The 23,156-nt window shown below is 43.8% G+C and overlaps 1 protein-coding gene across 50 annotated transcripts in view; it reads left to right on the top strand.

Moving 5' to 3' along the window:
* LOC122392035 overlaps window positions 1-23,156 on the top strand; it is a 108,658-nt gene that overhangs the window by 8,678 nt on the left and 76,824 nt on the right. For 48 of the 50 annotated variants that reach the window (XM_043386502.1, XM_043386474.1, XM_043386518.1 and 45 more), the window contains exons 16-37: window positions 51-122; window positions 403-577; window positions 1,029-1,150; window positions 1,319-1,384; window positions 1,691-1,823; window positions 2,154-2,287; window positions 3,338-3,394; window positions 4,806-4,953; window positions 5,245-5,351; window positions 5,742-5,798; window positions 6,006-6,183; window positions 6,668-6,804; window positions 7,098-7,232; window positions 7,570-7,629; window positions 7,975-8,313; window positions 8,474-8,785; window positions 9,007-9,075; window positions 10,877-11,125; window positions 14,347-14,391; window positions 14,623-14,667; window positions 20,302-20,340; window positions 20,591-20,635. In XM_043386502.1, the coding sequence (XP_043242437.1) occupies window positions 51-122; window positions 403-577; window positions 1,029-1,150; window positions 1,319-1,384; window positions 1,691-1,823; window positions 2,154-2,287; window positions 3,338-3,394; window positions 4,806-4,953; window positions 5,245-5,351; window positions 5,742-5,798; window positions 6,006-6,183; window positions 6,668-6,804; window positions 7,098-7,232; window positions 7,570-7,629; window positions 7,975-8,313; window positions 8,474-8,785; window positions 9,007-9,075; window positions 10,877-11,125; window positions 14,347-14,391; window positions 14,623-14,667; window positions 20,302-20,340; window positions 20,591-20,635 (2,724 nt within the window). The remainder of the gene's footprint in view (window positions 1-50; window positions 123-402; window positions 578-1,028; window positions 1,151-1,318; window positions 1,385-1,690; window positions 1,824-2,153; window positions 2,288-3,337; window positions 3,395-4,805; window positions 4,954-5,244; window positions 5,352-5,741; window positions 5,799-6,005; window positions 6,184-6,667; window positions 6,805-7,097; window positions 7,233-7,569; window positions 7,630-7,974; window positions 8,314-8,473; window positions 8,786-9,006; window positions 9,076-10,876; window positions 11,126-14,346; window positions 14,392-14,622; window positions 14,668-20,301; window positions 20,341-20,590; window positions 20,636-23,156) is intronic. The other 2 variants (XM_043386484.1, XM_043386491.1) reach the window with 2 other exon arrangements.

Below are 23,156 nucleotides of genomic sequence, written 5' to 3'. Positions count from 1 at the left end.
ATCCACGCCTAAAAGAAATTACTTAACCGCTGCATGTTGTTTCTCGGCAGTGCTTGCTTCTGGTATCCCAATCAAGACTCCTCCCGTTTTCATCGATGCTGGGGCGGCATTCGTTCCAAAAGGTACGTCTTTGTGGTTTTGTGGAAGTGCTTGTCTGGCCACCATTTCCTGACTACTTATTACGTCTCGGGTATTGTGATTTTAGGTTTAAAAGAACAACGAAGGGCAAAAGTTGAATGCTAATAAATTTTCGCCGCTTTGTTTTAGTTCATTGTTGCCCTTCTTTGGTTTCTATTAATAATAAAAAACATAAGATATGCGTGATTACTATTCACTGTAAAAACTGCGCCTAACGACAGCTTTCAATAACAATTTTCAATCACTTTGATCGTATTTCCTCAGGGTTCAACATCCGCGGTCGTCTGCGGATCTCGCGGGACGCCGGCTTTTTCACGTCTGACCTCAGTCAGCTGTCTGGTCAATGGCAGACAGTGGACGCCAAAAGGAACGCCGAATGTCCGCAGAAGTGCTTGGACGCTGGCTACTCCTATGCAGCGATGCAGACGCAGACAAAGAGGTAAGCTGAAATTGTTACAAGGAGGACCAGTGCATGCGTTCGTAACCAAATAAGCCACCTATGGAAAATTGTTCCACTGTTGGAAATTATCGTGTTGTATTTTCCAATCCACATATCAATGCTTACTGTTGAACGTTTTCAGCTCATATTCCTAGTTACGGAAAACATCGAATGAAAAAATTACGGAATAATTCCACATGTCTCCTCGTCGGCCCGGCGCTCAAAATCTTGACTCGTGGCCAAAACTCGCGGCGGTCACGGGACAGTCAACCCGCTGGCTGCGGGCGACCTTGACCACCGACCAGTGAATCCTTTAAGACTCTCGCCATTTTAGCCCTATTCATTCTGTTTGACAATAGCAATCCACCAATAACAATACCACGATATGAATTCTACAATTCGTCATCCATAAATCAATTGACAATTTAATGCTAGCTAACGTCTTTTTCAGAGGCTGGTGCAAGTGTGCTTTGCAGCTGCAAAATATAGACAAATACGCCAGGAGAGATAGTGTAAAAACAGGGGACATTCAAGTGATCAGTCTTCGGCGTATAGGAGAGAAACAACTTCAAGGTAGGTCAACTGCCCGTACCTAATGGATAATGTGTGTTTAATGGCTCAATGTTGCACAATAAATCACTGACATATGTTATGAGCTTTTCCACAATTGAGGAACTGTGAAAACTGGAGGAACTGTGCTCCCGTTGTTTGCTGTCTCACGGCCCACGTCCTATTCCACAGTCGCGAGGCTGGCTGAGTTACACAGACAAGCCGCGATCAAGGCCTACAAAATGATCATGCAGAATCGTAAGTTATTTTTGACATCTCCCGTAGATGACATTTTCATCATCAATAATTTGGATTTTCTGCTCAAGTAAATGTCATTTTGTAGGCTGTAGCAAACCGGTTGTATTTGTTGAAAGAAGTCTATGAATATTAAATACCAATCAGCTTCAATACTTATATCTAAATATAGCATGAGCTGTGAATGACACTGATTACTTTAAACTAAAGATGCAATTTTTGCACTTGGATATCTTAATCGGTGAAAAGAATTGTTTCACAGCAAAAATGTAAAACGTTTGTAACAAAGTAAATGCTGTATGTTTTCAGCTAAATGGTACCGTCAAGTGACCGTCGTGTCTGTGCCGAGGACGTACGGACAGAACATAGGCATTGCCAGCAACCCGGCGTCCTGCTTCAAGGGCTGCGCCACGAGCAACTTCAACTACGCCTTCTACACAGTGTAAGATGAGATTACTATTGTCTACCATGCGTTTGTGTTTGTACTATTGTCTACTATTGTCTATTGTCTACCATGTGTTTATGTACTATTGTCTACCATGTGTTTAATGCGTATTTTTACATGCATTAACAGCAGCCCATGCTAATAAGAGATGCGGTGATCGTTATATGGAAGTGTTAACTGTTATTAGGCATATACAGCAGAGACAGTGCGTCGTTCACTAATACCACATGACGTGGCATGTCTGTTGATGAGATCATTTTGAACGTTAAATGAGATAGGCTGGTTGGTCGTATTTACTTGTATAATACAATTGCACGTTGTCCACAGTTATGGCTGCCTGTGTTCCAACGACAAGAGCGACGTTAAAGTGGTCCGGCCCCGGTACCGCACCCTGAAATATTTCGCCGCTGGAAGGACCTCTCTCTTCTACATCGGCCGGGTCAACAGGCTCAAACCTTCAGGTGTGTCATGAATTGATTGTTCGACTGGCAGCAGACTGATATACAGGGTGATCCAAAAAAATTGGAACCCCTAACTTAAAATGTCTGTAAGTCAGAAAATTTTCACTTAATTGACAAATTGCAAACACCATTAGAAAGAGCGTTCAATTCTCCATAAAACCAAGTTGATTGAAGTTAATTATTATTCTAAATATTGCCCTAGACATATGCCTATAAAATTTGTGTCACGAAACTCAGTGAAACGGTTTTGAGCATCATGCGCAAATCAGTGATTGACGGTTTGCTGTTCTGAACATGTCGCTTGTTGGAGGTTCATAAATAAAAATAGCTCATTCACGTGGTATTGTAAGGAAAGGAAAGGCTGACGGCCTGCTGGGACCAGTTGTCCCAGAGACTGCTGGTCCGCGCGGTCGGAGCTGTCCCCAAGCAACTGCAGGCCTGCGTGACGGCCCACGGAGCTCGCGTTGAGCACATGCTGAGATGAACAGCGGAAGCTAGGACGCGTGTATCTGTTCTACTGTGTGCTTCTGTGTAAACTTTTATGTAATAAAATTGAATTTGGATGTGGTGTTATTCGCAAAAAGACAACAGATAGAGTGCTAACGGATTTCAGCGCATTGTTAACATTTAGCGAGTTCGTTTCACTCAGTTTTCTGACGCTCATTCCAAAAACTAATAGTGTGCCAATGCTTTACAACATACTTGCACCAATTTGACGTTATTTTACAGAGAATTTAATGCTCTTTCTTATGGTGCTCGCAATTTGTCAATAAAGTGAATACTTTTGGACTTATAGACATTTTAAGTTAGGGGTTCCAAATTTTTTGGATCACCCTGTATGTAGTTCCATATTTGCCAATCCGCGAGGAGGGAGGCATGTGTCTGACTATGTTAAATTAAGTGCATTGTTTTTTTCAAATGTATGCCGAGCCGTTCGGTTTGTTGTCCACGTTCGTTTCGTGTCGAGTTGCATATATTTGGTCACAGACTTCTCTATACAGAGAAGAGAAGTCTGTGATTTGGTTAACATATTCTTTGTTTAATTTCCAGGAAATGTGAATATTTACGAGGGGCCCAATGGCTTCATCGTCGCACAGTCTTTGAAAGGTACGTAGAAGGAGTTTCTTGATTTCATGGGGTTGATGTAATATTGCCAAAGACGTTATTCAAAAGCCATATTGGAAGGTATTTCTGGTTTAACCCGCGCGGGGCTGGGGGGGGGGTAAATTTTACCCCCCCCCCCTCGCGAATTTTTGCGATATCTCAAAAACGGTGGCGCGCAGCGCCGCCAAACTTTCAGTACCTTTTCTTACATCAATTTGACACCTTCCCTGAAAATTTGAGCGAAATCCGTCGGATAATTTTTGAGAAATTGACGTTTTAGTGACGTCATGTTCGCCATTTTCGCCTCAAAAACGGCAAAAGTTCAAACGCCGCTAACATCTTCATTTTTAAAGGAATCAAGACGTAACAAAAAAGGTTATACGTAATTTTACTTTGTCTATCAAATGGCTATCTCGGTTTTTTGAAAATTTTGGATTTTGGCCTAATTTTTTTCAAAAAACTGATTTTTTGGGGAAAATCATTATAAAATCCAAAATTTTGAGTCTATCAAAAAAACCGGAATATATGTCAGAGAAGTGGTCTATGCGCACCTACATACCAAATTTTAGAAGAATCGGTTCAAAAATGTGGGAGTTATTCAAAATTTTATGACGTCACGACACACAAATTTTTTGAAAAATGACTTTTTTGGAGGTTATAGACCTCGTACGGAAACAAAAATAGCACCATTCGATTCGCCGTGAAAAACTGCATCAGATAGACACCTTTTTAGGCCTTAACAACCAACTTCAAAATTTGACCTCACTTGACCTGACCTTGACCTGACCTCGACCTGAAATTCATCCAGAGGTGGTCCATATCACTTATTGAGTGTGCCTATTGAATTCTATGAGTAAAATGACCCATAAAACATGTGTCGCACATGCCCTTTTCTATATTTTGTTTTTTGGTGACCTGACCTGACCTGACCTGACCTTGACCTTGACCTCTGAATGATATTGTATGCAACTAATATTGTCTTGGTAGCCTAAGAACACGTTTTGGGCGATCAGTCTCAGTCCATGACTCCATTCTTCGGCAACTACGGTGCAAGGCCGATACTGTAGAAACTTGCAATTTGTACCCTTGACCTGACCTTGACCTTGACCTCAAACTTTAAATTAAGTACATGTTTTTAGTAGTTCGTGATGAGAGCTTTCGATTGGCGTTTGAATTTTCCAAATCGGACCATTAGTTCGGGAGATAACAGGGGGGTAAAATTTACCCCCCCCCCCCCAGCCCCGCGCGTTCGGCTGGAGACCCCAGCCCCGCGCGGGTTAATGAAGCCCGAGGATCGTGTTGGTCCCAACAAATTATGTAAGTACGAGTGGTGTATGACTTATCCGTTATAAGGTCTATCGTCTTTTGCGTTTGAAATCCACACCGCTGATGTCTTTTGTGCGTTGTCTGTCAGGCCGGGTGCAGACGGGCCGCTTCATGGCCTCCAGTCTGCTCCAGAGCCAGGCGTGGCGCCGTCTGCCGGCCGTGCCGCCCCTCTTCTGTCTCCAGATGTGTGCCCTCAGAGGCTACACTTACGCCGCCGTCGGCAACAGCCAACACCCGTGAGTAGCGAGTCCATGCGAACGTTGGCATTTGTATGTGGTGTGAAGGTGGCACCGACCGATGCCTTCGATCAGCTACTGCCGTCCGGTCTTGGACCCGAGCGCTGCAACCGATGATGCATCCGTCGCGGACTTGCCGTGCTGTTGGGTTTACGTTTATGCCTCATTCTTTTACATATGTCATGAGCAGAACTTTGTGTCTGTTTTTCCAGACCATATGCTACGAAACTTAATCCAAAACGATAAGAACATGAGCTAAGTAGGTAGATAACTCAGTACTTTATTTTTCAGTACATGTGACTGCTCAAAACGATCTCCAAACGAAGCAGATCTCTTCCGAACGGCGAAGACCGACAGCGACAGACAAGTGTTCTTCCTGAAGGGACTGCCGAGGATAGGTGATGAAGTTTGTAGTCTTGATTTTGCAATTTTAAGTGAACAATTCTAAAAAAAAACAATTTCATGATCATTGTCATTTGTCAATGTTTAGTTACGGTGCTTACTGCTTATGTCACATGCTAACCGTGATAACATTTAAAACTCTGTTTTTAAATATTAAGTGAGGTCGGTCTTTTGGGCGATTTTGGCATGGAATGAGATAGCTGTTTTGCGGAAAACTTAGCATGAGTCTTGAGCAAGCCATGGTAAATGTTTTTTTTTTCAATCTGCACCGTCTTTTATTTCACGGTCATGCACACCGATAAAGCTCCCGCCTTTCAACCGCGCCTTGTGACCTGTAGTAATGTCTCAACAGAAGTTTGCTAATTGTACCTTTGCTACATTTCCAGGAAAAATGAGCCTAGTCTACGTAACAGAGAACAGCTTCCTGCAATTCATATTCTCCGGTAAGTTGTCACTGCTATCGCATGGCCTTGATTGTACGCAGGTGCAGTTTGATAACGGGTCTGGCTCCTAAAAAAGCCACATGCCTTCCCGTTCTAACTTCTAAGCGGCTGGGATTGGACCATTGTGATTAACTGATTCGTTTCTCTCTGGACTGGAGTCTACTCCTCTGCGGTTGTCTTCCTCTTACTACCTCTGTCTCCTTGCAGGAACGTCGGCGGCTCGTCCGATCGTGCTCTACCTGAGGTCGGCGCCTCCTGCCGGCTGGACGTTCCGATTGCCATCAGGTGGAGACAGTTTCCCTCAAAAGTACCGGCTCCTCGCATACTGTCCACTCATGTGCAGAGCACAGGGCTTCCCGTACGCTGCCGTCCGCTTCCAGCCCGCGTAAGTAGTTATCAACGGTTATGAAAATTCGCTTTCGCATAACTATGTGTCAGTACCACTTCTACCAACCGGATGCCATTTTGATAAAATAATAACATAATAGGGCCGCAACCAAGCACCAATCTCGCACGTGATTACGGGCAACCGATGCAATCAAATCAGCAACATATATTATAAGAACCATTGAGAAATGAACAGAGCAGAACAGCCACCGGGTCACTCAAGCCCGAGCGTTACTTACAGTAGCGATGGTAGGCTGACCCGCCATACAGCAGTGTATTGCGGTACAGTCTACCCGCCAGTTCGCTCCGGACGACGCTACGGCCGAATGGCGTCCGTTAGAGCAGTTGAGAGTACGATGCTACCGTACTTCTTGGGCGATTGTGTCCGGATTTCTGACATGAGACAGCTAAAATATCCCACTGTTTAAAGCTGTTTTAGTGTCGGTCGGTGTATTGTAGTTAATCGAATGGTATGTCGACAGCGGGTGCTCGTGTCTGGGCCCGGCCGAGGTGGACACCGTGCGTTCCGACACCAGCAGCTCTCCTGACGGCGCCTCACCAGACAGCACCATCCAGATCATACAGCTCGGATCGCTCCAAGGCGCTGCTATTCCCAAAGGTTCGCTCTGTCAGTTCGGGTACTTTGTGTCACTGCTGTCTGTTATTGCTTCCATGATTCCTATGATTCTCCGCCGCACTACCTACCATGGTCTTTAAATAGCGTGTAGGCGTGTACATGTATCTTGGTTCGCATTGAATCTGGCTATATTTCTGATGATATTTCTTCTGTAATTTAGGTACCCTAACCTAATCAATATACGAATGATTCAGATATTTTCTTTAAGAACGAGAGGTTATTTAGAATAATCAGAGACCAGTTAAATAACCCATATCTCTTTTGGTGCTCTCCAGAATTACTGGTGCTGGTCCGAACTGCCAGCGGGGGTCAGTGGTCATTCAGTCCCAGATGGATCACCATCTCCATCAGGCTTGGAGCTGGTTCAAAGGACTTCCTAGACTTGAAGGGACTGACGGGGACTTATGATGGTACGTACATACGCCTCTTTTTACTTTATTTTTTGTTTGTCCATTTGTTTGTCTATCCGTCAATACCGATAGACAAACCAGCCAGGTTTTGCCGTTTAATGATTGGGGCAATGATTCTATATAAGACATCTGGAACTCCACACTTCGTGCGTGGACCGTTTCGGTTGGTTTGCTTTTGATGATCATCACTCATTTGAATGCCTGTTTTGGGATTGGATGCTTTGTTGTTTTGTTCATTCGTTCAGCAGCTTATTTTTATATTTTGCAAGGATCAGAACTCGATGAATATAAGCCAGTCTTTGAAGAGGCCCAGATGTCACTATTCTCTCTTTCGCAGGTATTTCGTTCAGATTTGATGTCCAAGATAACAATTACTACTTCTTATTCATCAATGGAGGTACGTTCCATGACCACACATGAGCCTTCAGCCTTCTTACAGAGGCCTGATCAGTAGGCCCTCACAAAAGTCACTCTCGGCGATAAAACGGCCATGAAAAGTTTTATTGTAAGTGTTTTGCTTGAAAGTTTATTAGTTGCCCGTTGTGCGTTAACTTTCATCTGAATATATCACTATCAGATCCTCACATTTAATTAAAATGCTCGTATAAATTAACTAAATTAACTACCCAAATGCGACGAGAACGCGCAAGCTTCCCATACACGGTCGGGCTCGACGGAGTTGGTTGGGTCTTTGTCCCACAAAATTATATGACAGGGTGTAACTGGTGTCATTTTTTGTCAGCCCCGGCTCCGAGCGGTTTCAGCGGCTCGCTGCCGTCCGGCGACTGGCGGGACCTGGGTCAGCGGCCCGTGTCCGACTGTCTGGCCGCCTGCGCGCGCCACAACCTCCTCTTCATGGCTGTGCGCGTGCAGGGCGACACGACCACGTGCTGGGGCGCGCCGGCCGCCGACCTCTCCAGCCTGCAGCACAGCGCTCCGGACGTGGCCGGCATGTACCAGCTGTTCAGCCTAGACGGACTCCGGGTCGGCCAGAAGAGTCACTTCTCCTACGGCGGAATCGTGAATGTCATTTCGGAGAGCCTCGCGAACGGCTACGAACGGTTCTCAATAGTGATGAAAGGTGAGGAATTACCCATAAACCAGGCTGAACTAAGCACCGTGTTTGCCCTTGCACTCCTTTTACTTTCGCCCTCAATTTTTGCCGTCCTATTTCGTCCTATTTTTTCTTCGAACCATTTCTAAATGAAAAGTCATCGGTCGCTTCTTTATTCCCGTTTTAGGAGACAGTCAGCCGTCGCCGCTGGTCAGCTACTTTACCGACACGGTGCCCGGCTCAGTGCGCTGGCTGCCCACCACCTTCCTGGACAGCCCGGCCGAGTGTGTGGCCCGCTGCTGCGGCCTGCGCTTCTCGCTGGCGCTGGTCCGCTCGTCGGGCGACCGGCTGTGTCTGTGTGGCGACCTGCGTGCGGGCGGTGATCTCGGTCTGACGGACACCAGTCCTCCGTCCAGCGCGGGGAGCATGCAGGTGGTCCGCCTGCCGGCGCCGCCGCCGCCAGCCGAGCCAGACAGCTCAGTAGACGACGGGGAGGGAGGTGAGTGGCGCACACGATGGCACCCCCGGGAGAGGGGGGAGGGAGGGGGTCCCCACTGGCGCCGACTGGCACCGAAGGCGTTCAGACGAGCGCCAAACTATCTGGATCAGTACGGCTCACAGTCCGACACAGCCGACGAGGACTGATGTTAGACGATTGCGGCTCTGCTACTTGTGATGGATCAGAGCTGATGCTGATGTATTGTGCTGTCTGTTCTGCAGGAGTGCAACACTCAAGGATAGTGGCATCCTGGCTCACGCCTACGCTTTGCAGAATCATCGTGAATGGAGGTATGTCTGGAGCTCCGGGCATAATTGGTTGGTAAAGTGACATTAGGGTTTGTTTTTGATAAGCTTCTTTATTTTACAACATACTAGCATCATCAACCAGCTAAAGGTATCTCAATGACACGTCCCTTGCTGCTCTCAGACACGCAGAAGATGTGCAGTACCGAAATAAGTGGTTCAAATCAAATTGTGATATCACGGTTCAAACCAAATTTTGATAACCTATTGAGCTGAAAATAAAGCAAGTCTTTACAAACCAGTAATCTCCGTAGCCATAAATAGTTCACTTTTCATTCGGAATTAGTTCCCTTATCCAATAATGTTTTCCTTATCCAGGATTATTTCAGACGTGCTGGAACATGATTCAATCAAACCACCAATTGTCATCACGATAAAGAAAATGATTATATAATGGACAGAAGTTTTAACTAAAAAAAGTGTAGGGGAGGATGGGGTAATTTGGCTGCTTTTTAAGGAAGCGCTGTGCTCGAAATTGGCGACAAAAGTATTTTTACACTCTCTCAACGCTTGCAGGTGTAGCATTCATTTTACTTTCTAGTTTCTTGTACAGTAAACTGAAAATGGTAGAGCAACTACTTATAGCTGAATTTTGACGTTTTACAAAGGTCTGCAAAGCGGCCAAATTGTCCCGCTTGCAGGGTTATTTGGCCCATGAGGTGGGACAATTTGGCCGGTGTTAATTTGAGGCCTGGATCTTATGTTACGGGCGAGTCAGCTTCAGCGTCAGCAATGACATGTGTCCCTTACACATTTTTAGGCTGACTCGGTCACAGACTTATATTCGAATGATTTTGACTTCGGTCTTATTTCAGCATTGTCCTGCACAACTGGAAATGCGCTTCCTTTGCATACACTGCTCAATCAAGCTTTTGTATTTTATTTGTGATAAAATATTTTCACAATGAAACTTATAATTAGTGAATAGTGAGAGGGCATTATTTGGGAAAGAACGTTGACTTTTTATTCTAGTAAGGAAATAATCGACTAATTTCAATGAAAGATTATTGGAAATCAATGGAATAACTCAACTCAGTCTCAAATACTCACAACTTGTAACCTTCCGATGTCTGCAAACAAGTTGTCGATAATGTTTGCGAGCTGGAGATGTGACTATCAGTTTGGTTTGAGCAGATCCCTAGCATCTTCGTCGTGTTCCATTGTGCAGTGTCTTGATGAGCCCCTAGGAGGCAGACTGTGCCACCATGCCACCGCCAACGGCTATAAACCCAGCCAGCTCGGCACGACGACCTTATCAAGTCGGTCGACCCAGCATAGCGATCCTGAGAGCACCGTCAAGCTGCTCCACTGGCACCGGCCAAATTGCCCCGCATTGCCATTCTGAAAAGTTTTGTCTATGAAGTCGTTACGGTTATACGGAAATGCCTGAAATTACTCTTGAAAACGCTGAACATGGGACCACAATGTCGAAATTTACCTACAGCCCGAATACTACATGGTATACAATTTTTCGAACGGAAGTTAAAGTTACTATATTCTAATAAAAATCATGTTTTATTGATTTTGAAGAAAATTACGAAGGGGAGATTTAAAAGAAAAACACGGACTAGGGCCACCAATGACACATGAATAGAGGCTATAAATTGTGTCATTCACTTTTGTCAGATAAACGGGCGGCCATACATATAATACTGCCGGCCAAATTACCTCATGCTCCTCTAGATATTACATAAGCATAACATTTCGAACGAACCTTTGATTTATAACTAAAAAACTTTTTTTCAAAGTGAACTTTTCCTTTTCTTTGATATTTTGATTTTCGCAGAGCCTGCCAGAGTGAAGTTCGTCCGACTGGGTGCGGTGGAGCGCACCAAAGCTGTCGACGTTGGACCACCCGGCGACGACCCGGGCGTGTGCATATCCAAATGCATGTCTGAGCTCAAGATGCCGGCGATGAACAAGGACCATTGTTTCTGCCTGAGCGTTGGAGACGTGGAGCTGGAAGAGACTCTCATGGAAGGCGGCGACGTCCTCAGTGTTCTGGACATCACGAAATACGTAGTTAAGCCGAATGGTTAGTGAATTAACTTCGTGACGTGCTATTTCTTTTTGTTATGCTTTGTGTGACTTTTGGTTAACCCGCGCCCTAATGGGGGGTGTTTCAGCCATTTCCCTGTGGTTTTTGGCACACCTTATTATACATCAATTCTACACATGTTGCGAAAATTTCAGATCAAGGTCCTTCAAGGTCAGGTCACCAGGTCATTGACCTCACCTCATATAAAATTTCAATAGCTGCCATAGCTACATCGAGTGACCGATCGCTTTGAAACTTTCCGCGATTGCTAAGAGCAATAGTATGTACAAAATGCATATCTCAGAACTTTGATATCGATGGCCTAAGGTCAGGTCAGTTTTGCGACCTCCCCATTATAAAGTCAAAGGGAGAAAACTGAAATGAGCCTCTTTTGGACGAGAGCCATTATAAACACTCTAAAACACTGAATTACAAGTAACTTAGACACACTGAACATGAAAATGGTGTCCGTGACCCTTGTTTATGCATCTGAGCTCATATCAGGTCACGACTGGTATCTAACAGTTTTTCGCGAATTACTTTTGATAGAGGCATGCTATAGCGATGAAAACGTCATAGATGTGTTCAGCTCGACGATACAGATCGATTGATATGCAACATGATCCTTTCCGGTCAGGTTATGACCTTGACCTGAGGTCAAACTTTCAAGTTGACCTTTCAAGGTCAAATTATAGTTCATTCGATGCGTCTTGACGAGCAACACGATGCCGGTAAAAGTAGGCTCGTGCAAGGCTTGAGTCAAAAGTCATTGCAGAAAACTGTTTCAGAAAAAAATCGGTTATTTTGGCAGTTTCTGCCTCCTGCAGGCAAAACCGTTGACGTTAGGTCAAATCTGAGAAAATTACTCAGAAAGGGCTTGCATGATAGGGCTATCGAAAGCGTTTTTCTGCGGCGCTGTAGCTCTATTTGTTCCCGAGTTATGCGTTGGCTTCTTGGAAATTGTCGACATTTGACCTGAAAATCGGCGAAATTTTGCCTTCAATGACCTTTGGTGACCTGATTATTTTTTTTTTTCATTTTCGTTGAATCGATTTAACTTTTGCTTTTGCAAGGTGCTAGTTTTGAGCGCGGTCATTCATACTGATAAGTGTACAAAATCACTGCCCATCAGAGTATTATCAGAGTATGCGATAATCAGGTCCTCTTTCAACTTCTTATCACAATTACTTGCAGAATGATTCATGAAATCAAAAGTTGGTTATGGCTGGAACTAACTACATGCGGCTGTGAATACTGATTAAAATGAAACCAAGACCTACATAATTGGAGCGAAACTTGAAACGACTTAACATATTTCCATGAAACGGCCTCGTTAATCGTATTTTCTCTTACAGAGTCTCAAACCGGAACAATCACCATTGGCAAAAAGCCAGGTTATAGTTCGTTTTTTTCAAAAGGACGCTGGCTCCAAGTATGTTTCCCGAAAAAGCACGTGTTTTAGCGAGCAAAACGAGCAAAAACTGAACCTGAGAAAATCGAACGTCGACTAATTCTAACATGTGATTTCTTCCCGATAATTTCCATATGTGCGTTTTGGAACCATATATGAGAACAGTGGTGACGTCATACTGTCGAACATGTATTGCAATGTAACTTATAACTATCGTGGACAGAACTGCTTACTCGATTATAAGCTCGGCAACAGTGACAAACTAAGTTTCACCCAAATTCGTTGACACTTGTCCCATTGCACGGACATTTGGGTGCCTGTTGCCACCAGTGACGTCATCATAGTATGTCCATTTTTAAGAAACAATTTCCAGCTACTTACCGTGCACAATTTGAAATCGGCTATTTTTTCGGTAAGAAATTCTTCGCCAGACACTGAAGCTGCCAAAACTCACGTGAGAGCTTCGATATTGAACTTTGAGCCAGCGTCCTTTTGAAAAAAAAACGAACTATAGTTATGATGTAGGCTATAGCAATGTGGAAAAACATACCTATTGATGCCTCTTTTTTTTTAAACCAAGGCCGGCCGGCATGTGAGCTTAATCGGTGGAGGGTCGTTGAGTCTAAATGTAGGGGAGAGCGGGGCCAGTTGAAACACGGGGTCAGATGAAACATGGCTTTATTTTCAACAATATGCAACATATGGCGTTGCCGACACCACTGCGCATCCGCGCTCGACCACTTCCTTTGACAACGGCGTTTGGGCGGCAAACGGACGGTAATTTTGATTTGACACTTGTTTTTGTGTTTTTGAGGGGCGTTTTGCAGAAATCGTTTTATGAATATTTTGTGATATCTCATATACCTTTGTTTGCTGAAAGAAGAACTCCTGGCTCCGGAATAACACCTTATTTGGCCCTTCATTCAGCATGATGCCGTCCCTCCAGCTCGTTTGGCATGTGCTTTACGGTGCGTGCGAGATGGCGGGAGCGGATGGGGTCAATTGAAACGCTTCTCTGAGGGTCAGTTGAAACAGGGCCACAGGCCGTTTCAATGGACCCCGGTGACCTTTGCAATGGTTATTGTTCAGGGGCTGTAAACATTAAAGGAAATAGTCCACCTTTGAAATGAGCTTTTAAACTGAAATAGTAGTTTAATAGAGCTCAATTTTTGACCCCCTTTTCTCCAGCCTTTTGCTTGAAAGCACACTATAGCCTGAGATATTTCTCATTTTTCTCATCCGCCCATTTTACCATAGTCTATGTACTTTATGTCACCTATTATGAGGAACTTTGCACTTTTAGCTTTCCAACGACCTATTGAATGTAGCATTTGGAAAAGTAAACCGGACAAAATATCTCCTTAAGAAAGTGGCCTTAAAGAGGAAAACATCCCATTGTTAAGGATAGGTGCAATTGACCCCATGGGCTGGTTCAATTGACCCTCGCATCGGGGTCATTTGAAACGGGCGTAGAGCTGTTTTATAAGCATTCGTTTGGCAGCAAAATATGTTTGAAACATAATTTTACATATCTTAAAATAAAGCCAAAAGAGCATATTTTTTCATGGCATTGTGCATTTTTCGATATGACAACTGGATCTCGCTGTGCATGTCAATATATAAAAAGTGGTTCAACTGGCCCCGCTCTCCCCTATTTCGCGGATCAGTCCCCACTGTACAGCTGAGTGCTTACATGATTTTATGCTTATATATAATACATCATATGCTTATTTTACTAGAACTTTCTGCCTTATTACAATGTCATTTCCATGTTTCAACTGATGCATATATTTTCTCTTTTTTTTAGATGCTGAGCCCAAAACTGAGGAAGTAACCATCGAGAAAAAGCCAGGTGAGACTGCGTTCCTTTTACTCAGTGTTTGAATCAAATATTTAGAGCAATGGGGTGATAACCTTAACGGGTTTATCATAGGTTAACTATAGCACAATGAGACATTTAAATGCCCAAATTTTTAAAGCATCTTTATTTCGTCGATGTATATTCGAAATTATTCGTAGTTATAAAAATCTTTAAAACTTAAACGAACTTATTCATTTACACTCTTTTCTGGACTTTTTTTAGAACCTGTAACAAAAACTGGAACAGTCGACATCGAGAAAAAGCAAGGTGGGTTTCAATGCACTGTTGTATTCTGCGAATGCTTGTCGCACTGTTTATGCGATGATGCATGCTTGAGTCGCATAGATATTCTTTCTCATGATTTTCAGGTTGCTGTCATCATTATTGTATCTAAGATGTATCCCTATTCCCTAATCAGAACAGGTAACTCTACCAATATCCGTGCATGTTTCTAGGCTAGTTTTTGGAGCTGGATTCGAATTTAGAAACTATTTGAACGTTTACGAAGTAGTTGTGGTGCCTTCGTAACATGTTACGAAGCTGTCAGAGGCGGTTGACCCGAACGACGAATACCCGTCATGACCCCTACTGGTTGACCTGACCTGACCTGACCCGACCTGGTTTAAATGCTTAACCCTCGCCGGCCGAGGGGGGGCGGGTGCCGCCCCCCATAGGGTTTATTCGCAATAGCTCCAAACACGCTGGCGATAGAGAGCTGAAACTTGGCATACCTGACCTTTGATCCAAGCCGCATCTTATGACACCAACCGCATTTTTAAGTCAGGTCAGGTCACTGACCTATGACGTCATAAGTGAACCTCTGCACGGTCTTCAGATGTCGCAACTTCGCAACGCCCTCACTGCCAGAGGAGATGTCACAGGGAAATGAAACTTGCAGGATCTAGTATCCATTATGAGTCTCACAACTTGTATATCTCGGATTTTTCCTAAAGGTCATATGAGGTCAGGTCATTTTCGTGACCTCACCATTATAAGTCAATGGGGAAAAAAGTGACAACTGCTATTCTGGCGCCGGGAACGATCTCCAACTATCTCAAGCACACAGAATCGTGATTTGATGCACTCCTTGCAAGGTTAGATGCGTCACTTTTGCAATGTTGACCTTCCGTGACGTCATTTATGACGTCATCAAGGTCATATTAGTTTTTCGTCAATAACTCTTGATCACATTGAGCTAGCGAGTCGGAAAAGTCACTCACCAATGGACTCAGGAAGACCTACCGAATCGAATGATATGCGACATGACCTCTTTCGACCAACTTCGTGACCTGGGGGTGCTGACCTGACCTTGACCTGAGGTCAACACCCTAAGTTGACCTGAGCCGAACAAAAAGTATATCATTCGACGCGCCTGAGCGAGGCGAACACGATGCTGCCAAACTCGCGGCTCTGCGGCCGTTTTTTGCGAAGTTATTCACCAAAAACTGAACCGTACCCTGGGGCACTTGACCTGACCTCAGAGGTCACTGGTTGGCCTAGGACCTTAAAATTGGGTACCAATCTCTGCGTCTCGTAACGGCGCACACGCTCGTTTTTTCCGCGACGCGCTAGCTCCACCAGGGGCGAAACGGCGAGGGGGGTCGTACCCGCCCCCCCCCCCTCGGCCGGCGCGTATGTAGAAAACCAATAGGTCCGGCGAGGGTTAAAGACATCATCTGTGATCAAAACTAACACGATATCCGTGATAAGCACCCCGAAAAAACGCTTAGCAGCCACACTTAACGACTTTCTAACAGGTCCCGATTTTCCCGACTTTTGGGTCATTGACCTGACCTGGAAGGTCAACCAATGACCTAGGACCTTAACCCGCGCCCCGTAAGGAGGGCAGAAACGGCCCCCCTGTCCTTTTCCGTCGATATCTCCTAAACGACTGGAGATATCGCCACCAAACTCTCAGGACCCCTCCGGGCATCCGTTTTACACATTGTGATTAAAAATCCAGAGGCTATGATAGGTTGATCACAAATGACGTCAGAATGACGTCATTTTGTGCCATTTCCGACCAAAAAAGACCTTCACAAGAAGAGCTGTCAGGCCTACAGCTTTGAAGATATAGAAAAATGGTCTGGATATAAAAGGTGTAAAATTGACAGGGCTACACAACTGTTATCTCGGATTTTTGAACTCTTTGAGCTTTGACCCCAAAAATCAAAAAAGTATTTTTTGGATATATTAGCCAAAAAATCCAAAAAGTTTTTTTGAGCTTCGAAAAAACGGAATATATGTGATAGTACCTACCGTGTTCTATCTACATACTAGATTTCAGATCAATAACTCGTTTTTTGGCTAAGTTATAGCGAAACAACTGTTCAAAAATGATGACGTCAAATTTTCAAACTCAATTATTGGCAATTATAGACCACGTAGGGAAACAAAGACCACCATTAGAATCCCCGTGACGAGTTGCATCGAATCCATACCCATTTTATGCAAAAATATCAACATTGAAATTTGACCTTATTTGACCTGACCTGACCTGACCTTCACCAAAACGTGACATAAGCTGGCCCCAAAGGCTGCCTGACCCACATAATCGCATTTGTCATATAAAATGGACCATAAAACATGTATCACACGACACTTTAATAATGTGACCCCCAGTGACCTGACCTTTGTGACCTGACCTGGTATCAGTGACCTCAGATAGCAAAGTATGTGTTTGACGAACAATGTACCATCGATGGTTTTCAATAACTTACCAAGTTACTTGATTTCACAACACATTTCTTGAAATGCCTGTGAAGTGAACGGTGAAAATCCGAGCTTTGACCTGACCTGTGACGTCATCGGTTTGACCTAGGTCAATGAAATTTGGTCACAAGGTAGTTCCCCAATGGGGCTATCGAAAGCCGTTTGAATTGTGAAAATCGGCCGGTAAATTTCCGAGATCTTAGGCAGGCCGAAACGCCCCCCCCCCCCCACACACACACACAAGTGGTAGGGTCCGCCGATAGCCCTACGGGGCGCGGGTTAAAATGGGGTATCGTCGGCTTCCTCTCCTCACGGGCAACACGCTCGTTTTTTCCCCGAAGCTCTAGCTCGATCAGGGGCCAAACGGCAGGGGGATCCAACCGACCCCCCCCCCCCCCCGCCTACACATTAGAAGCTGGCAAACGCCGCACACATGCGAGGGTTAACGTGACCTTCAAAGCCGGCCACGGCCTGTTCCAATCAACTGACTTTAACTGGCTGCGGCTGCTCCGACCAACCGCACACCATCCCCGTCAGGAGTCTCAAATATAAATATCCGTGAGGTCACTGTATAAAAATATCATGTGATGCATGTTTTATGGTCCATTTTATATGCAAAATGCGATTATGTGAGACAGGCAGCCCTTGGGGTCAGTTGAGATTATGAAGGTGAAGGTCAGGTCAAAGTCAGGTCAAGGTCAGGTCAAATTAGGTCAAATTTCAAAATTGATATTTTTGCATAAATGGGTATTGATTCTAATTCTATGCAGCTCGTCACGGGGAGTTCAATGGTGGTCTTTGTTTTGCGCTACGTGTTCTAGAATTGCTAAAAATTGAGTTACAAAATTTGACGTCAACAATTTTGAACAGTTTTTTCGCTATAACCCAGTGGGGAGAGGTTTGGTCAATCGTTGTCATTTTTAGCACGTGCTATTTTTGTCATACGTGCCAAAAATGGCAACGATTCTGCTATTTTTAACAACGATGAAGCCGATTTCACTCCTCAGCGAGGAAATCACGATTTAAGAAAGATAAGCACCGATTTTAGAAAAGAAGTGCTGCCATCTGGTGCAAGACGAAGAAGCCAGCTTTAATATGCCCGTTGTTTGTATGGTAGTTTGTTTTGTGGCTTGAAGCTGAAACTAAAAATTGAATCATCCGAAAATGATCGATATTGATCGAAAACATGATGTTGATGAAAAAATAATATGTTAAGTTGAGAGAGAAGGTCATCTTATCTAGATGCGGTGGTTTACTTCTGGAAATTATTTTTGCTAATTGACGACCTCTTATCATCCGTCATTGCATGGCGGTCGTTATAAACAAAAATAATTTCAAGAAGTGAACCACCGCATCTGGATGAAACTTGAGTCTTAACATGTTAATTTGTTCATCAAAATTATCAAATCAAAATTATCAATATTGATCATTTTCGGATGCTGCAAATTGAAGTTCCAACTTCAGGCCACAAAAAAGGGTACACGTCAACGTTGGACTACCATACAAACAACAGCCATATTAAAGCTGGTTTATTCTTCTTGCACCAGGTGGCAGCACTTCATTTCCAAAATCAGTGCTTGTATTTCCAAAATCGAGATTTCCTCGCTGATGAGTGAAATCAGCTTCATCGTTGCCAAAAATAGCTGATTGGCACATGGTTGCCAAAAATGGCATGTGCTAAAAATGACAACGATTGACCAAACCTCCCCCGACTGAACCTGGCCAAAAAAGGAGGCATCAATCTAAAATTTGGTATGTGTATCGAAGAGCGCAGAGACTGTCACATATATTCCGTTTTTCGAAATTCAAAAAAGAAATTGGGATTTTTTTAGTTTTTTTTTCTATTTTTTATTATTTGGGGTGAACATCCCACAATTTTGAAAATCCGAGATGACAGTTTTGTAGCGCCATCTTTTCTCTACACGACCACATAAAGAACTTTAAAATTGCCTGTTAACTGTGGATTTGGTGAGCGTTTCAAGATGTCATGTTTTTTGCTCATTTTTACTCGAACATGACCTCAGTTTGACCTAAATAACTCCTGACCCAAAATGACTTGTGACTTGGAATTGTGTGTGAAGGTGTCAAATTAATGCCCGTGAAGGTACTGAAATATGCCGCCGTTTTCTCACTATTAAGGAAAACCATAGGGGGGCAAAATAACCCCCCATCAGGGCGCGGGTTAAATGGCTTGTGTGCATTTTCCTCATCACACAGTTGCATGTCTGCCAGTTTTTATGATAAGGTTTATTTTGTCAGAAGATAATGCCTAGTCATTTAAAGGTAGTGTGCCACCTTTGAAATATTTCCCATTTTATTTTTCCTAGGATAAGAAGCTTCTGTTTTTACCTAATATCGCAAAAAAAATCAAAAATGGGCCTGGAATAGTGCCTTTTTCGCCTAAAAGTTTTTCGGTTTTTAGATATGTATAACAACTGTAGTGGGCTCACCTGCAAACAGGCGTCGGGCAACAATCGCGAATGCGGCGCACTTGTGACAATAAGCAAAGGTCATTATAGTGTTACGACCATACGACGTACGGGAATGAGTTATCAGCTGTCTAATCGTAGACAACACAATGTCGAGCCTTAAACTGTAAGCCCGTATTGGTATTGTTTCTTTTATTTGGCTGTCGAACATTATTTATGGTTTGAAATATGATTTTATGTAAAATAATTGATATGAAAAAGCCGTCTTATAAGTTATGACCGCATTTCACCACACGCAAGTGGCAGAAATGACAATGATCAGCTGACGCATTTTTCTTGGCCGAAGTCAGAGCGCGCGGCCCGACGCACCACGCGTATTTGGAAATTCCGACCTCGACGAGCATCAGAAGCCACCTAACAGGCGTGTTCGAAACCGCAGGAGATGATGATGAACGGGTTTATCGAAACTTGATTGGATGAGCATATCGGTAATAGCGATTTCAGTGTGTGCATTTATTGTTCATAGTGGTGTGAAATGTGGTTGGGGTACGACCGACAACCCGTCGGGGCGAATTTCGCACTGGGGTACTCAAAATTTGAAGAATTTAAGACGTTTCCATGAGTTTTGAAGGTATGGATAAGTTCTAAAAATCCGGTTCTCCTTATCTGGGCCATTAACTCCATACGGTCCAAGAAAGCTGGCACACTACCTTTAATTATTTTCATGATGTTGAACTGAAGTAATATGTTTCTTTTTTAGATTCCGAGCCGAAACCTGAAACCATCGAGAGAGAGCCAGGTGAGACCCGGAGTGTACAGTGAATACATATGCCATTTGTACTGAATGGTTCCATAAAGTTTCTAATGTTCATGGAACAGTAAACTTATGGGGTTATTACAACCAAACTTATCGAACGAGAAATTAAAATGCCTGAAGTTTGCAAATTTATTTATTTCGTCGGAGTATATTTCATATGTTGGAAAAAGAATCAACATTCAATATTAAAACAAACGTATCAATATCACTGAATACGAAAACTTTTTCCCAGAATCTGAGACTGAAACCGAAGCAGTCATCATCGAGAAAAAGCCAGGTGAGATCCATTGGGTTGCTGTATTTCGGTTAAAAAAATTTAGAACCTTTTTAGTAGAAGTTAACACGCGCACCGACGGGGGGGCGGATATCCGCCCCCCTGAGGTTTTTCGCAAATAGTCGGAAAACCGCGAAATTTGGTACGACTATTCTCTCATCAATTTTACACATGGTGTGCAAGTTTGAACCTCCTAACTTTTAAGGTCAGGTCACCAGGTCACTTTGAATGACCCAAACTCAAGTCACTTTTTTGCAACTTTGTCACCGTGCCAGAGCTAGGGGAGAGTGGGGTAATTTGGCCGGTGGTGTAAATTGGCCGCCCCCACCTGTACGATGTCTAATAAAAGTGAGTGAAATAACTCTAGTCTCTATTTATTTGTCATGGGTAGAAATAACTGGAGGACAAATGTCAAAACTTTGCCCCTCGTAGTTTTATTCAAAATTAATAAAACGTTAATTTCATTAGAAAATGGTAACTTTTACTTCTGTTTACAAAGTTGTATAACATGTAGTATTTGGGCTAAAAACGAATTCAGACATTATAGCGCCATTCTTGGGGGTGTTCAGCGGTTCCAAGAGCAATTTTATCTAATTCCGGAAAGCCGCGATGACTTTATAGACAAATAATTTCAGAATGGCAATATGGGGTAATTTGGCCGGGACTAGCGGGGCAACTTGGCCGCACCGGCTCATGGTCACTATGCTGGGACGGCCGAGTTTTCATGGTCAATTGTGCCATAAATGACATGATGCATGACCAACTTTGACTACTTTGATGCCTTAATTCCGATTGGTCAACTGTAAGAGCATGTGACGTCATCAAAGGTTACCAAAGGTTTTTTGCTAATAAATCCTTGCATAAAAATGGTACAGCCGCACAAATGGTCTCATTCTGTTCAGCTCGCCAAGGCGCATCGAATGATATGCATGATGACCTTGAAATCACGTGACCTTGATGTCAAGCGACATGATGCAACGTGACCTGAGGTCAACCTTTGACCTTGACTTCTCAAGGTCAACACATATATCTTTCGATGCGGACTGACGAGAGAATTACGATGGTACTCGAAGTTTTGGCCTAGCTTGATTACTTCAAAAGTTATTCGCAAAAAAAAAACTGTGATCGCATCTAGAGCCGCTATTTGGCTATTTTGACCCCTGTGACCCCTGAGCCAACCTCCAAAATGCGGCAAATGCGTCATAGGACACACGTCATTGCTGAATCTGAAGCTGACTCGCAATATAACAGAAAATCCCGACCGCAAACTAACACCGGCCAAATTGCCCCACACCCCCGGCCAAATAACCCTGCTAGTGGGGCAATTTGGCCGCCTTGCAGACCCTTGTAATACGTCACAATTTCAATATAAGTAATTACTCTATCATTTCAAGTTCACTGTCCAGTAAAGTAAAATGAATGCGACACCTGCCAGCGTTGAGAAAATGCAGAAATGTGTCGTCAATTTTAAGTTATATCGTTTTCTAAAAAAAGCGGCCAAATTACCCCACTCTCCCCTACAGTAGATGTCGGAGGCCTTTGAAAGTCGCAGGATGTTATTAGGTCATTAGTAGCTACAATTTTTATATCTCGGGATTTTGATATCAGTGACCTAAGGTCAGGTCAATTTCGCGACCTCCCCATTATAAGTCAATGGGGAAAAATCAACTCCCTGTTTTTACCACAAAAACGGGTCGGAATGGCCCCATGTACCATACATGACTTCATATACGATCAACCTTCACTACATTGAGGTCTGTTTTGCTGTTGGGCAGCTGTAACTAAGGTCATGTAACGTCATCAAAGGTCACCAAAGTTTTTTGCCAATACCTCCGTACAGGAACAAGATACAGCCGAGCGGATGGTCTCATTGTGTTCAGCTCGTCAAGACACATCGAATGATATACATGATGACCTCGAAGTCGCGTGACCTGAGGTCAACCTATGACCTTGACCTTTCGAGGTCAACATATACCGGGTGGCCCAAAAAAAACGTTCCCAACTTTAAATCAATATTCCTCAGAAACTAATAAAGATACAACTTTGAAACTTCGAATAGTCAATGCGGCACATATTTTCAGTGAATGGTGTGATTTTCCTGCTATTCGGTAAATTACTTTTTGAACGTTTCGTGTTTCAAGCATGCCATGTAAAAATTACTTTTTTGCTCCGATGTTTACTCAAAAATGTGAGTGAACGGGTTGTTTCGAGCAGGAAACTTTCACCTTCGCACTTTCACCCCGGCACCGCGGTCTACAGCCAGGACTGCCACTGGCAGCTAGTCTCATTGATAGTGCGGGCCTTAGGATGACACATTCCCTCAGGCAACCACGATGGCTCTGTGCCAGCGGCAACATTGTCGGAAGAAGTTTCCAGTGGTCTAACCATCTTTGTCAGTCCCACGCACAAGGGGAAAAAGCTAAAAAAATTGAGCGCTCAAAAAATTGAGCGGGCCCCATTATGAAGGAATAGGCGAAACGATGGTATTTTACAATGCCTTTAGCGTCACACTACGGCAAATATC

This window comes from Amphibalanus amphitrite, unplaced genomic scaffold (assembly GCF_019059575.1).
Source record: "Amphibalanus amphitrite isolate SeventyFive unplaced genomic scaffold, NRLGWU_Aamphi_draft 000466F_arrow, whole genome shotgun sequence".
In the NCBI taxonomy this organism is placed as follows: domain Eukaryota; kingdom Metazoa; phylum Arthropoda; class Thecostraca; order Balanomorpha; family Balanidae; genus Amphibalanus; species Amphibalanus amphitrite.
Note: the sequence above shows the minus strand (reverse complement) of the source record. Positions and strands in the feature narration are given on the sequence as shown.